The sequence below is a fragment of the Orussus abietinus genome, unplaced genomic scaffold (assembly GCF_000612105.2).
Source record: "Orussus abietinus isolate OABI.00-Male unplaced genomic scaffold, Oabi_2.0 scaffold23, whole genome shotgun sequence".
NCBI lineage: Eukaryota > Metazoa > Arthropoda > Insecta > Hymenoptera > Orussidae > Orussus > Orussus abietinus.
Window position 1 is genome coordinate 924154 of NW_019394258.1, and position 14944 is coordinate 939097.

The window sequence follows — 14944 nt, forward strand, 5'->3', positions numbered from 1 at the left end:
TTCGTTACCATGGAAATTACCATGTGCGAAGATGTCAGAAGTTTTTGGTAGTTCCACTCTTGTACCGCAAGTTGTATCGCGGCGCTGTCGTCGGAGCGCGTGACGTATACGCGTGCTATGATAATGTTCTCTGTATGTGTAATCGAAGTTGACTCAAGGCACTTTGTTTTAGGGGTGTTCCCTTGGTCGTTTTCGCGTTTTATCGCAATCCGAGCCAAGGTGTGACGGGTTCGCGCCGGTTTGTGAATATCAAGTTACTCGAGGAAGTTGATCAGTGAGAGTTCGTTCGTTCGTCATCGAGAGGGTGTTCACCAGGACCTGGGACACATTGGGTGAGCATTCGCGCCGCTGGATGCAAGTTCTATGCATTTCGGAACCGCTTGCTTTTATTTACTCCAGTTGAGTTCATTTTAGTGCGGCCACCCAGCGAGGAGTGAATGTTTACCGGAGTATCCGTCGAGGACTCTCGTAGGTACACATTGTTGCGGGCTTTCCGATGGAATATACGATTCTCTGTGCGAATTGTTCCCTACCACGTCACGCATCAAGTGTTTTCTGACAATTGCGGCAACGTCAGTCACCACTCCATTTCCTAGGAAGATATGTCATTCCTCCGCATTCCTTAACAATGTCTAGGGAGCCTTCGCATTCAGATTGTGCCAGTTTGTATGTTTGGATCCAGAGTATCGTACAAGTAGCCTACGCATATTCTGTTTTAATAGCTTTATTAAAATTACTCTTGTTTACAAAAATAGAAAACGAGGGTATGAAAGCATTGGTTTGGTTTTATTTGATTTGAGAATTGTTATTGACGTTATTACACCCCAAACTTGTATAAAGTAACGTATGTAAAGTTTTTCTGCCCATGTGCATCTACGTGTGAGAAATAGTTTCTAGACAGTAGCAATATATTGTGTTGTAAAAATCACTAGACCAATTGTGGATATATATGTAAAAAATTTAGCATCTCTTAAGTAACTGGAGGAAAGCATTAACATATAAGGAACATTTAGGGTTATATTTCAACTTCCAGCCTTTTGTATGCGTTGGATCGGATGCTCAGTTTTTGAAGGTACTTCTTTTTTTACAATGACGAAATTGACTTCTATATCAGACTAATGTATACTTCATATTTTTGTTAAAATTCTGTGATATATTTTATCATTTGTTAAAATACATTTATATTCTTCAATAGTTTAACATGTTGACTGCCACGCTTTATTGAAATCCATAAAAAATGTATTGTATCGCCTTAAGTGAGGTTGTGAAAGCATTTAAAGTTGTTTGAAAGTAAATGTTCCATTTAAAGACGTCAACTTTAATATATTATAGCACAGACTATGACGTAGTGCAGAATTAATAATATTACTAGACATAAGCCAATATAAACATGTTGAATGTTTGGCAATCTTGAAAGGGAAAATCCTGGAACATTAGTAGTCACTGCGTGTAGACGCCGATGTGACGCAAACAGGCAGAAACAATGATGCGCTAAGTCGTATTTTCAATGGAACTCGAGACAGATTATTAATCGGTTGTATTCAATGTTAATAGGTCGTTATCGATATGGCAGTGCCTGCGTGCTATGTTATTAATAAGTACGAGCATTGAAACGAGTTTGACATTTTCAAGAGGTGCAGGACAACGCTTGGTTATAGATCCATAGTATGACATAATAAGTGTAAGTTTTTAAAACTCAAGTTGGAATCAACGTTTTAGTATCTTTGATGTTGATGTTTAATTGGGATATCCCCAAACTCAAGGTGAAGTGAAATACCTCAAACCGATCAATTCGAATAAGGCACTTTTTTGAAGAGTACTGGACCGAACTGTCTTAAACTTCGGCATATGACTCGTGATTACTTGATTTAAACCATATTTAAACCAGGTTTTTTTTAAACCATGTTTAAACCCCACAGAATTCTCATTTGTATCTTTCCGGGACAAGAATTCTTGAACACCCTGTACAGTTGCTTTTCAACTCGTGTAGTTTGCTTGATTAAAACACAATGCCTGGGGGGTCGTAGACTACATTTTTTAAGCAACTGATTAGGCATAATACCGCTAAAATTATTTATGTCCTCCCTTGGGCGTTGTCCTGCTGGTTCGTGCTTTGAGGGGTACACGTAAAGATTGAAAGACCGAATATTAAAAATGGTCTATCTCGCCAGCAGCTAATTAATGTCAAGTAACGTTATATGTTACTATTAACTCGGAAGGACCTTGTGGGAATGTATTTGTTGGCATCGAATGAATAATTTTCTTAAATTCAAATACAAGACACTTAAACAAGTTGACTGATTACTTAAAAGAAAATTATTGATTTAAATTAAGAGAGTTACGTCAAAGAAATAATGTATTTACCTGAAGCACGTGAGAATTTGTCTTTTACCGAAATCAAATAATTCGTCGATTGATACAAATAATTCTTTTGTTTTAATTTGTTTCCATTCCGTTTTTGTGTTTGGATGAAATAAACTATTTTCTCAGGGTAAGCAGGGAAAGTTGAGTCCATCAGAGTAGATTGACGGACACACTCTACACTGAACAACGGGTCACAAGTCGGATTGGATGGATAATTTCTGCGTTTCTACGTAATGAAAAGTGTTTTTCTGCGATATACCGATGAGGTCTCGTTAGAATGGTTGCAGAGTATAGGGTAGACGGTGCTTATCCGTCAAAGTGCATCGTATGCGTCCCAGTCCCTGTGGTACCTAATAATGGCAATGACGCTTAATTAAAGTATGTCGACACCGATGATTGCTCTACTTAATCCGAACCTATTCGACAAGAGTAGCGTCATGGATTTAGATTAAAGAACGGAGCTCTATCCCGAAGGGAAGCCGAAAGGTACGACCGTACAAACGGACGTTTGTTTAGCTTCGTTACTTGAGGCTGAAATATTGATTATCACGTAAATGTTGCGATCCACAGGAACTTTAGAAATTCGATTTTCTCGCGAAAGGTGAGAACCTAATACTTTTTTCTTCTTTTTTTTTTAGTTTCCCCATTGGAGAGCCGGTAATTAGCCTATAAATATAGGCCGGAAGACTATAATTCAGGACACGGTGGGGCTGTTAACTTCGGTGACCTTAGCTTTCCTAATTGATATAAATCCAGCACATTACGGCCCATAAATGTCGTAATGTGGTTCTCCATGACCTTCGAGATTTTATGTATATTATATTCCGCGTGGTAACAGCATTTGTTATATGCGCCTTATTTTATTCATTTTAATATACGCCGAAGGGCATACAAATTTATGAGACATTTTCTTTATGTTTGTAATATATGTTTAATATATTTCGACCTACCCTCGCATATAATGATTTCGAGATTGATGTAACTGAAATTATTACGTTGCATTATTTCATTATGAATCACGAGTTGGATGGTTAGAATTGATATCAATTTACCGAGATTGATTCAGTTGACTCCGGGCATGTGAAGTGACTATTGTGGCGGTCTCCCAAAGTGGATTTTCTCGAATAAATTCGATTGATCCGCCATTCTGAAACAGAATACTACGTGACATCACCGGGTGAATTGTTTTATTTTTTTTTTTCGAGTTGTATTATGATTTGTGGTGTTATTTTCTCACCCGTGACATGCCGATCTTGGGGAAAGGATTACTTTACCTCAGTTCCGCATTTTAGGAAAGTTACAACCTACCCCAATTTATCGTGCTTCCGTAATTATGCCGTGCACCAAAATGGGACACTCGTTTCGCCCTTGAACTTCAACGGAGAGGGGAAAAAGGACGAAGGATATACTATTTTCCAAGCCTAATTTCGAATGTCAAATTCGTTTCAAGAGTCTCATTCTCGAGTTCTTCGATAATCTCTTGTCGAAATGAGCACGGTAACGTTAGGTTTAATTATTCAATTAAAGTTACAGAATTACGTTGAAATATTCGAGATAAACCGTAATCGGTGTTAGAATTTTTCTATACTTTGGCCCTCGCTTATACCTCGCTTTTATTATCAAAAGATGTCTTTTACTAGATGAATGAAAACGGATGAAATAGACCATATTAGTTTCTTTTTTTTTTTTTTTTAAGACACTGGTATAGAGAAATTCTTAATAGACCAAGTAAAAGGGCATATTTTAGCCCGCAAACGATTTTACCTATTCTTCTTGGAGAAACAATTTAATTACGTAATAACGCGAAAACAGTTTTTTAAGATATATACGGTATACTCGATTATCGATCCATGCAGAAAATATGCTTTTCACCGCACCTACTATTTTTTAATGCATCAGATATACCAGTCTTATCCCCTTGAATGTTAACAGACATTTTCAGGTGCAATTACAGATGGCTATTGCAAAAAGGTTTCTGCTAATTACATGCAAGGAAGTAAAGCTAACCGGATTAATCCGTTAATGGGACAGTTGTTAACCGTATCGAGAGAAAAAATTCCTAACAGATAGGCTTCTGTTATTTTAAGGCTCTTATTTTTCTCCGTGTTCATTAGTATTTCGTTATAATTATCGACCTACATGGAGCGGATGTAAAATGTATAATAAAAGTGCAGGATGGGTACAGGAAGAAGTCCCTTAACATTTTTCTCTGCTTTCAGCGGGACAGTTGGGACAGTTCGGAGTCGGAATTCTCAGATACTGAGAATTCAAATGAGCTAGGGGCCACCGAGGACCCCGAAATCCTCGCAATGGACACGGTGGACAGTGGTAGTAGACGCCAAGCCACGAGGGTCTTCAAGAAGTCGAGTCCCAATGGAAAGATCACTGTCTATCTCGGGAAGCGGGATTTCGTGGATCACATTACTCACGTAGATCTGATCGGTAGGTAACACGGAGAGAATAGTATGTAAAATCCACAGACTTTATCCGTGGAAATAGTAACGACCAATTATTTCTCTTGCTCCTGCAATGCAGTTTATTATTTGAAATCGATAGAAATTAGGTGTCAGAGAATGAAATTGCTCTACCTGATTAATGAGGGAATGGTCTATCTATACGAGTATCTAATACGAACTTTGATCCATAGATGGCGTTGTGTTGATCGATCCGGACTACGTGAAGGATCGCAAGGTATTCGGCCATGTCCTGGCTGCGTTTCGTTACGGCCGGGAAGACTTGGATGTCTTGGGTCTCACCTTCAGGAAGGACCTTTACCTGGCAGCTGAACAAATCTACCCTGTCGTTCCTGGAACGGAGCCTCCTAGGACGTTGACGCGGCTGCAAGAAAGGCTGGTGAAGAAGTTGGGATGCAATGCCTACCCCTTTTACTTCGAGTTACCTCCGCATTGCCCTGCGTCGGTAACGTTGCAACCTGCACCTGGCGACACCGGTAAACCGTGTGGCGTCGACTACGAATTAAAGGCTTTCGTGGGCGAGACACAAGATGATAAACCACACAAACGGTACGATTATTCTACTAGATTAATTAATGTTAATATTCATTGAAATGCGTCCTCGACTTGGCAAGGAAAACTGCATACATGCAGCGACACTGCAATAAGTCGCTTGACGCCAAGATCGGGAACTAATGCCAAATGGGTGGCACCTGAAAACAGAAAACCCGGGATTAGTACGTATCAGTGGATAACGAGTTCCAGTTAACGGTACTCTTCTTATTTCAGAAATTCGGTGAAATTGGCCATTAGGAAAATCATGTACGCCCCATCGAGACAAGGCGAACAACCCTCGACCGAGGTCAGCAAAGAGTTCGTCATGTCGCCGAACAAGCTGCACTTAGAGGCCTCGCTGGACAAGGAACTCTATCACCACGGAGAGAATATTGCGGTGAACGTGCACATAGCTAACAACAGTAACAGGACTGTTAAAAAAATAAAAGTGTCTGTGCGCCAATTCGCAGATATCTGCCTATTCTCCACGGCGCAGTACAAATGCACCGTCGCCGAAACGGAAAGCGAGTGAGTACCTTCGACCAATTTATATTTATTTACTTGCTCATATGTACATACGACACATCAGGTAATTAAGACGCAACGGCGTATGCGGTGATTCGGCAAATGTGACGAGTAATTGGAACGTTTCTCAGATCACAACGTCATTCCTACGTTGCGATGAGTTCCATAATGATGTCGAGAAAATAGGTACTGTCCATTAAAGAAAGTTTCGAAGGTATTTGAGGAACATTTGTAAGAATACGAATACGAGTGGAAATGTAGTATACCGAAGTACTTTGATTGATTAAACCGGAGTGTAAGACGGTACGGGAAGTCACAATGTCCAGTTGGGATTTCTTCCAAGACGCCGAGTACCTTTCTAAGTAAGAAAAGGTAATCGGAAGTAACAGCCCCTACAGTGTTTGGAACGCGAGGATTTTCATACTTCCAATTAAACTGTACGTCATATTATATTACATGAACGTTCAGTTCACGTAAACGGAGGTGAGCGGCAATGTAGGCTTCGTTTTAATTGTTTGTTAGCCCTTACTAGTACACTTAAACAGATTTACTGATTTCCTCCGGTCTATCGCCATTCGCAATTCATGTCGAGTGATTAAAAGCGCATTTTGTAGTTTTTTGTTTTTGGATTATACACGCGGTGTACTAAAATGATCCCCGAGTCGAGTTTAAGTTTACGCGTCGAATACGAACTCTCTCTCCTCCATTGACCGAAGGGCTCGTCCCAGGGTTGGGTAATTTCGCGTTTCTCAAGGTTTTTCACGTATATTGGGTAAACCATGTAGTTTACCGTAGAAAATCGTAGAAAAGGAGGAAATTACGTTTCCAATATGAAGGATGCCACCGATATACGGCCTCCCCTACATGATAAACATCTTTCAGCACACATGTAAACACATGTAAAAACGTTCAAGGAATAATTTGCCGCTTGCATTCAACATTTTTTTCGACTTAACCCCTGTTTTCTATGAAATTTCTACCTATATTTATTATTTTATATTTAGAAATAGCAGGGTGTAATATAATTTGCGCTCGCGTGGAAAACTATAGACGTATCATACGTTGTAATGCGCACGTAGAGAGGCACTTATTTGACATGAGGTATTACATCTACCCAACCCTGGTTCGCCCTGACCTTGGATTAGACTAAACTCGTTCAAGTTGTCATGTAAAGAAGAAAATATAAGATGATTGCACTGGCAGTATAGGGGTAGCGCCTGGATTCACCTTAAGCAAGGTCTTTACGCTAAAGCCAGCGCTTGCCGACAACAAGGACAAGCGAGGTCTTGCTCTAGATGGCCAACTTAAGCACGAGGACACCAATTTGGCCTCGAGCACCATGTGAGTGCTTATGGGGTAACGAAAGCGTTCGGACACGGAGGGTGCCTTAAGTACCTAGAGTGGGAGCTGAAAGCGAAGCCGCCCTTTCATGGGCTCCACAAATTTTCAATCATATTACTGACTTCTAAGAAATATGCTTTACCTACTACAGATTCGTATTTAGTCATTCTCCATTGTAATGACTGTTTATCCTTATATCGTTACTACGAGTAATGGCGTCTGTAATACTCATACCTGGAGATTTCATAAATCAATGTACCACGTTGATCGAACCTCGTTGCGCGTTACGCGTAACGCGTTTGCATTTATTGGCGTTGTTTTCACGCACAATGGTGGCAAACGGGCTTAAATTTGAAAAGCATCAGTACCGCATACGAACACGCACAGATTGACTTCCAGTTCTACCCGTTTGCGTAAAATATCCAGAAAGTGTTTACGCTTTCTTTTGACGTCTCATATGTATACATGTATAGGCTTACTCTTTCATGTCACCGTGAAGTATCAAAAACCATAAATCCAGGGGATTTATTGAGTTTTGCTGCGATTTCTTTGTTAACACTGTACGGAAACGACATATGAAGTATGCCATTCCGTACAATTCACAATGTAATACGATACAGCTATCAACATAAATATGAATGTAGATAACGTACGTAGTATCGCTTCACCACAATATCCCAGATTAGACCTCAAATTACCTACATCCATACAGATCTGAATATAAAAATCCCGACCTAGCAACACTGACGGAACTGTACAAAATCGACGGGACTTGAGGCGAAAGTGCAACCATTCTACGATAAATAGTTATTGTATTGTTTTCATTGATGTAACCAGGGGTCGCAATAGCTTGTCGAGTTTGCACTGAGAGAAAAATCTAGTTTAATTAACTATTTTTCACCTAGTTTTCGTAGTTCAAAAAGGGCTCGGATACTTTTTATAGGCTCCACGCACGTAATCAACTCCAAGACCTGGTCTTAAGAGGGCAAAGAGTTAACAAGTTGTTATATCAAGGATTACAGAATACCCTATGTGTATATCTTATATTAAAGAGAGAGAAAAGGAGAAATGAGAGAGGGTATACCGTGCACCAAATATCACAGAATAATGCGTATAAGTTGAGGACAAACGATATTATCCGAGAAGGACATTCGTGTAATCCCCAGGGTCGATTTTCAGGCGTTTCGATGAATCTCCTCTTTTATGATCCGTAACATAACAATACAAATCATCCTTTTTGTATAAATAACATCATATACCTACAGTGTATTCTCTTATTGAACAGTCAAGTCTAACATTATTACGCAACCCTCAATATTGTCGGGTCTCCGAATTACCTGGTAAGAAGATTTGAATAGAACGAAATTGACGTAAATCGGAGTGCACTATGAGAATTGAATAGAATCGAGATTAATGGAACATTGATACCTGCTGGGTGAATTAGGCTCGTGGGAAAAATCAGGTATTAAATAGAAAACAATCGTCGCTTTTACGTTGATACTGAGAAAATGTTGAACCTTCCTGTATTGAAGCCTTCTTACCGGGTCTAGGAGAGCGAAGAAGTAACGATACCTGTATTTACTTCCTCCTCTTGAATTAGGCTCGCTAGAAATGCAATTATCCGAGACACGAATGTGTAAGATCGTTGACAGCTGTGTCTAATATTTTACCAGGGAGGGATGCCCGGTGGGGCCAGGTTTCACCCTGAGCAAAGTGTTTTGGCTGACGCCGCTGCTTGCCAACAACAAAGACAAATGGGGGCTGGCCCTCGACGGCCAACTCAAACACGAGGACACCAATCTGGCGTCCAGCACCCTGTAAGACAGATTCATTAATCCTTTCAACCTTTCTGCGTTCTACGCACACGATCTTTCCCTAACGGTGGCTTGGATAGGCACCGTGGCTCTCGTTCCCGCTTCACTCCCCGCTAAATAAGAACGAATTCCCTCGCTGTCGACTCTTTACTTTCGTTTCGGTCCATTTTTCCGCCCATTAAGTAATATCAGGAGACATAACGCCAATGGTCGGTTCCACGGAAAGTTACCCCAGAATCAGGATCCAAAATCACAGATTTTCGCTGGTCTAACGATGTTAGCGCCCCTTGCGGAAGATTAGGGAACTCCAATCCTACGTGACCGAAACATTTCCTACCGATGTAAATGACCTAAGATACTTTTAAGCTTGCAAGTAAGCTACGCAAAGTGAGACAATAATCCCCAGATGATAGAATGGGATGTTCTTAATGCGATAAAGACTAGCAGACCTGCCAGCAGACGATAATTCTGAATTGCCGAATTCCATCGAGGAGGCGCTCTCGGTCCTAGGTGAGGAAATGATCTGAAGATCTTGGACCCTTAAAGTGGGGACGATTTCAATACATGGCGTTGTATCTCCTTATACTACTTCGTGGGTCCTCATTTAGGAGACTTTCCTCCGAACTGGGTGTACCGAATCGTTTGAAACGTGAACATGGAGGTCCCGAGGACGGTCTTAAGGCCCGTGAAATTTATTGGGTATCGTGATCTTTTCTAAGGCCTTCATTTTCACGTGGTAGAATTTCAAACGATTCAATACATCCAATTTGCACGTAGGTTTCTTAAGCAATTGACCTCTCAGGTGCCACTTTCATATCAACTTAATAAATGAGATAGTATTTGCGTATACTGGACTTTTTTCTTTTTTTTTTTTCTTTACTCCATTTTCGGCAGAGATAGCGGCGCGTGGACTGTGGGCACGAATTCTGTTCCGCCCTGTACTTCTGACGAATTTTAGACATTCTATACGAAAATTGTATAAGTTGTAAAGATTCTCTTTGAGTTAATTACAATCTGCCATGCATGTTAATAATTTACTAACGCATTTCTTTTGTTCAAAGCCATGTTTTCTTTGTTTTCAACCGGGAGTTGTAGGTTAAGATTTGAGATAATGTTTTCATTTTAAACGATGGCAGCACCGTACTCTTATTCGTATCGTCGTCATACAGTTTCACTTTAGTCCCGTTTTCGGTATAAAGTTACCAACTACTCATTTCGAGGCGAAGCGAAGTCGAAAGAAAAGGGGAATGAGAGCTACGGGGTTAACTAAGCCAGCGAGAACTATATAAGACTTTCCGAACCTCGGTTGCGATTATGTTTCGATTTTACGAAAACGCTGTTGAGACCCTCGATACATCTTCACATTTGGGATTTCATGTTGAAACGGAACGAGCAAATAATGTAGAGACGATTAGAGGCGAACAGGCTCCGTGCGTTTTGAAACGAACAATTCCATGAGGTTTGAGATGCCGTTTCGAAATGTCAAGTCGAGGCGAAGAAAGTTCTTAATTAATTTTAACCAAGAGAAACGCTTAATCTCGACTCACCTTCCTCGATGCCGCCATTAACTCTTCGTGGCTCTTACAAGACGCGGGTGGAAACCAAGAAGACACTTCTCTTGCATTAATCGCTATACTCTCAGCACTTATCATTTCTGCCTTGGATTGTTCGTTAGTTACAGAGTAATAGTTCTATTTTAACTGATAAGTCGATGTTAAACATTCCCATAAATTATTATCCTTCCATTCGGAAATAATACTTATCTTTCGCCTGACAGTTTTTTTTTTTTCAGCGACAGGGATAACGCACGGGTGCAATAGATTTACCAGAACCAAGATAGTAAATCGAAATATTCTGCATCCTGCATTGTTTTTTTTTATATATATATATACAGGATGTTCCATAAATAACTGAAAGCCTTTGAACGCAATTTGTTTCGTGGGGTTGCTAGTGATAGGTCGAAAAACCATTATATGGAATTCAGAACCATCCATTGTGTGTTCGCTATTTCGAGAATACATCGTAATTGTTATCCTGCATCGTCTGTTGTTAACAAAAATGGCTTTAACAGTGTCAAATTGTTCAGTTTACCAGCTATTTTTCTCTCAGTGTGTGGACAATGGAACCGGGGATCTTTTCGGCCTTGCCAATGCGTGGGCAAACGGCCTGAACGATTCTGGAATAACTGTAATAAAGAATAATTAAGAGAACTGCAATGTATTCAGTATGGCTGCAATTGTTATTAAACAAAAAGTACGGGGCCCAGGGGATCCCAGCGTGGGTTACGTGTGTGTAAACGGGAAGGGTCTTTACAGATACCTCTCGTAACAGTGACTATAAGTATAACAGGATGAACTGACCGATGAAATTGCAAAAAAGTTAATATTCGGCAATTTGATCGGCCACTTCTTATCGTTATGCTTACGATTACCATTACCTGAGGTATCCATTGGTCACCAATTTCCCCCTGTCTCTGAAGTAGCGCACCATATTTATTGAATACTAGTTGTAAGTACATTGAAAGTCATGAACAGAGTGGATAAAATTATTGAATAATCGGAAGATTAAAAGGATTTCATTATTCGCTTTATCATCGAGGGGCGCAATGCCTAGATTACATAGCAAACTGCGAAATGCCCGTTACAAAGCTAGGGAGCTTTCGAATAGATCGAGTTTCATTGACGCCATTTGATTACCACCGTTGTATGAAACGGGCTTAAATCCGTTTCCATCGTACAATGGAACCACCATATCTATCGGCGTACAGTGACGGGGATAAATATCTCCTCGTGGGTCTAAGAACTAATGGAAATCGGGTATCGCTGCGCGAATGACGATGTACGATGGGAAGCTGTTCAAATCGAAATTTGCACCCTGATTAATGTCCTGCAGTTTGTCTAGGATATGGGGTCGCCAATGTACGATGGGAAGCCGTTACGACCGCTGGTGCATAGTGGCGGACATGAATGCCTCCCCTGCAGATACGGCATCGCCTGTGCAGGATGGGGCGGCATTGATGTCTCCCGATGCACACGAGTCGCTCCATCAGTTTCACGGCGTGTACCTTCTCGCTTCTCCATTTAAGCATTCTATAATGCTCGTAAAATGTATACTAATGGAAACTTTAATTTCTTGGAAGTCATTACTATATTGAAAATGTCGCCCTCTGTCCTCTTCCTTCCGATTGTGACATCCGCTTCGTAACGACCACACGATATCCGCTGTTCGTTCATCGTTACCTACACCTTCGTGCATGTTATTATTAAAACGCAGCCATCTCTCATTTGATCTTGCATGAATCTCTTGATGACATTAACATTTCCGGACGCTTGTTCTGTCTTTACTTTGGCCACGCGTATCGGATGCACGGTTTGTGCATTTATTAAGTGGAATCGGTCGTGCCACCCTCCCACAGTGGCAAAAATGACGAAAAGTTGATCGAAGCAATTTTTTTTTTCTTCTTTTTCTGCATGTGGTAACGAGTATTCGTGCATCGCATTTCTCTTTTCACCGACATTAACAACTTCGAATTGTTATAAAACAATCCGAATGATAATATTAGCGGACGGAGGATATATCGGTAGCACATCCCGTGTGCATTAAGGTGATGCTAAAGTGGTACCACAGAGGTCTCGTTTATGAAACTTTTCTCTGAATTGGGGGGTATCGAATCGTTTCAAACTTTACAATCTGAATATGGAGGCTGTAAGGAAGATCCTGACACCCGTGAAATTTCTATTCCTTTAAAACTTGTTTATACATATTTAAACAAATTTTATATAAACAATAAAACGTTACGGGTGTCAGGACCTTTATAATCCCCATGTTAAGTTTGGAATGTTTGGAACGATTCAGTACACTCAGTTAGGAGAAAAGTTTCATGAACGATTAATACCCTAGATGGGCACTAGATGGCACTTTCACATCCCCTTAATACGATAAGTGGAACATAAGTCAATAGTTTTATTAACGTTATTCATATGGGAAGTTAATTCTAGCCTATACTAACCGCTGTGCTTTGTGCTAACATTGCATGCTATATTTTGTAGTATAATGATAAAAGTTACGACATATTTTGGAACTAATTGTTATTCTTTGTCACAGTGTCGCGGATTCGTCGCAGCGCGAGAACTTAGGGATTATCGTCCAATACAAAGTTAAGGTGAAACTATGTCTAGGACCTTTTGGAGGGTAAGGTCGTTGTTTGGATAGAAAGTCTGATATTGGTTTGACTCGAGGATTTGATTTGCCATTGTGTTATGCAGTGAGCTCGCCGCGGAGTTACCATTCATCTTGATGCACCCTAAACCGGAGGAAGAGATGCCAACGTCTTCTGCCGTTCGACAAAGCCCGACGCATCCATCTAACGATGGCGATGTGTCGCTTAGCACGAATTTGATCCAACTAGACACGTAAGATTAATCTTTCTCTCTCCATAAATGTATTTTACTCTAATCGTGAGCAAACTCGCGCTTGGACTTATGGTGCAAAAAGGGCGAAACAAAGATCAAAGTTTAAATTTGACCATATGTGCAAAACGAGGGCCAAGAGCGATTTTGCTTATCACTACTTTACTGATAGCTCGAAAAGCAGGACCAATATGAACCGTGGTGCAGGCCCGAGTCGTGGACCAAAAAGGAGGGAAATTCAAATATATTTTTTCTTGGCAGTTTATCCCAATGTACTTGGGAACGGTGGGCTGATATAATTAGCGTACAAAGTACAGGGTTATTATAAAGGATTCGTCGAGTTTCCCCGTCGATCCCTATTTACGTCCGATGAATCATTTGCAATAAACCTGAACTTTCGGACTCACCTCGTTCATGTAATAAGAGCGCTATGTACTCCGTACTCTATAAACAGTAAGGCTCGCCCGTAGTATCTGCACGATGATATTGATCTTCTCGTTCCAGGGAAATCGACACGGGCGACGACGATATCATTTTCGAGGACTTCGCTCGTTTGAGGCTCAAAGGAGAGACGGAAGCCTAAACGCGCCGTATCAAGGACCGCCCAAGGTGTACAAACAAACGTCCAAAGTTTCGAGACACTTTATTAGCTAATACCCCATTCCATGTTCCCCTCTCGTTATGGATCGTTCGTAACGGTGTGTGAAGGCCACGTGATAAATTATTCAACCGCAGTTGTTCTGGCGGTCGGTAATGTATAATTACGCGGACCGTCGATACTTGGCCCTAAAAACATTCGTACGGATTAAGAAATCCCGCCTTCGATCGGATGTATATGTGCAACTATAGACAGTTAAGGGCTTTTCTTGTAGATCCAGATAGTATATAGATGCAGAACTTTCCGTAATTCTTTCTTCGTAGGAAATTAAGGCGATGTGAGAGTGCCATCCGAGAGGTCAATCGTTCGTGGATCTTTTCTCCGGACTGGATGTACCGAGTCGTATGAAACTTTACAATGTAAATATGGAAACTATAAGGAAGGTCCTGACACCCATAAAATTTCATTTGTTTTATCAAAAATGTTAAAGGTGTTTATAAACAGACTTAAAAAAAATTAAATTTTATGGCTGTAAGCACTTTCTTTAGGATTTTCGTATTCACGCGGTAAAACTTCAATCGATTCGACTGGGTATACCGAATCCGGAGAAAAGTTTCATTAATACTACCTCTCGGGCGGCACTTTCTTATCACCTTAACGAGTGATTGCCGAACTGAGATTTACGTGCGACCAGCGGGTTTACGCAGAATTTGGGAGTATCGGGGCAGTCGTTTCATAAATTGGTCGAAGAGTCCTCGATGATTGGTTATTTCTCGAGCTAAAATATGACCGGGAAATGATATAGCACTGAGAGAGCAATTTAATTAAATTAACTATTTCTTAATTATTTTCCATGGTTCAAAGAGGACGCTGAAACTTTTTGTA

At 40.6% G+C, this 14944-nt stretch overlaps 1 protein-coding gene across 8 annotated transcripts; it reads left to right on the forward strand.

Moving 5' to 3' along the window:
* The first annotated feature begins 147 nt into the window (after positions 1-147).
* Positions 148-14485, forward strand: LOC105696686 (beta-arrestin-1). Of its 8 annotated transcripts, XM_023434524.1 has the most exons (10): positions 148-332; positions 415-472; positions 1555-1681; positions 4584-4806; positions 5012-5387; positions 5607-5900; positions 8912-9055; positions 13157-13243; positions 13318-13464; positions 13966-14481. In XM_023434524.1, exons 4-10 carry the CDS (start codon positions 4674-4676, stop codon positions 14042-14044), a joined length of 1260 nt encoding a protein of 419 aa, XP_023290292.1. In that variant the 5' UTR covers positions 148-332; positions 415-472; positions 1555-1681; positions 4584-4673; the 3' UTR covers positions 14045-14481. The 8 variants fall into 8 exon arrangements, with proteins under 8 accessions (XP_023290292.1, XP_012274788.1, XP_012274784.1 ...); XM_012419365.2 differs by lacking the exon at positions 1555-1681 and having other exon boundaries at positions 415-468; XM_012419362.2 differs by lacking the exons at positions 148-332; positions 415-472 and adding an exon at positions 486-666 and having other exon boundaries at positions 1034-1681.
* Positions 14486-14944: the final 459 nt, after the last annotated feature.

Excerpts from the sequence above, each read along its gene's own strand:
- LOC105696686 (XM_012419359.2), top strand. Across the intron at positions 4,807-5,011 it reads TACTCACGTAGATCTGATCG|ATGGCGTTGTGTTGATCGAT; the intron begins GTAGGTAACACG and ends TTTGATCCATAG. Across the intron at positions 5,388-5,606 it reads GATGATAAACCACACAAACG|AAATTCGGTGAAATTGGCCA; the intron begins GTACGATTATTC and ends TTCTTATTTCAG.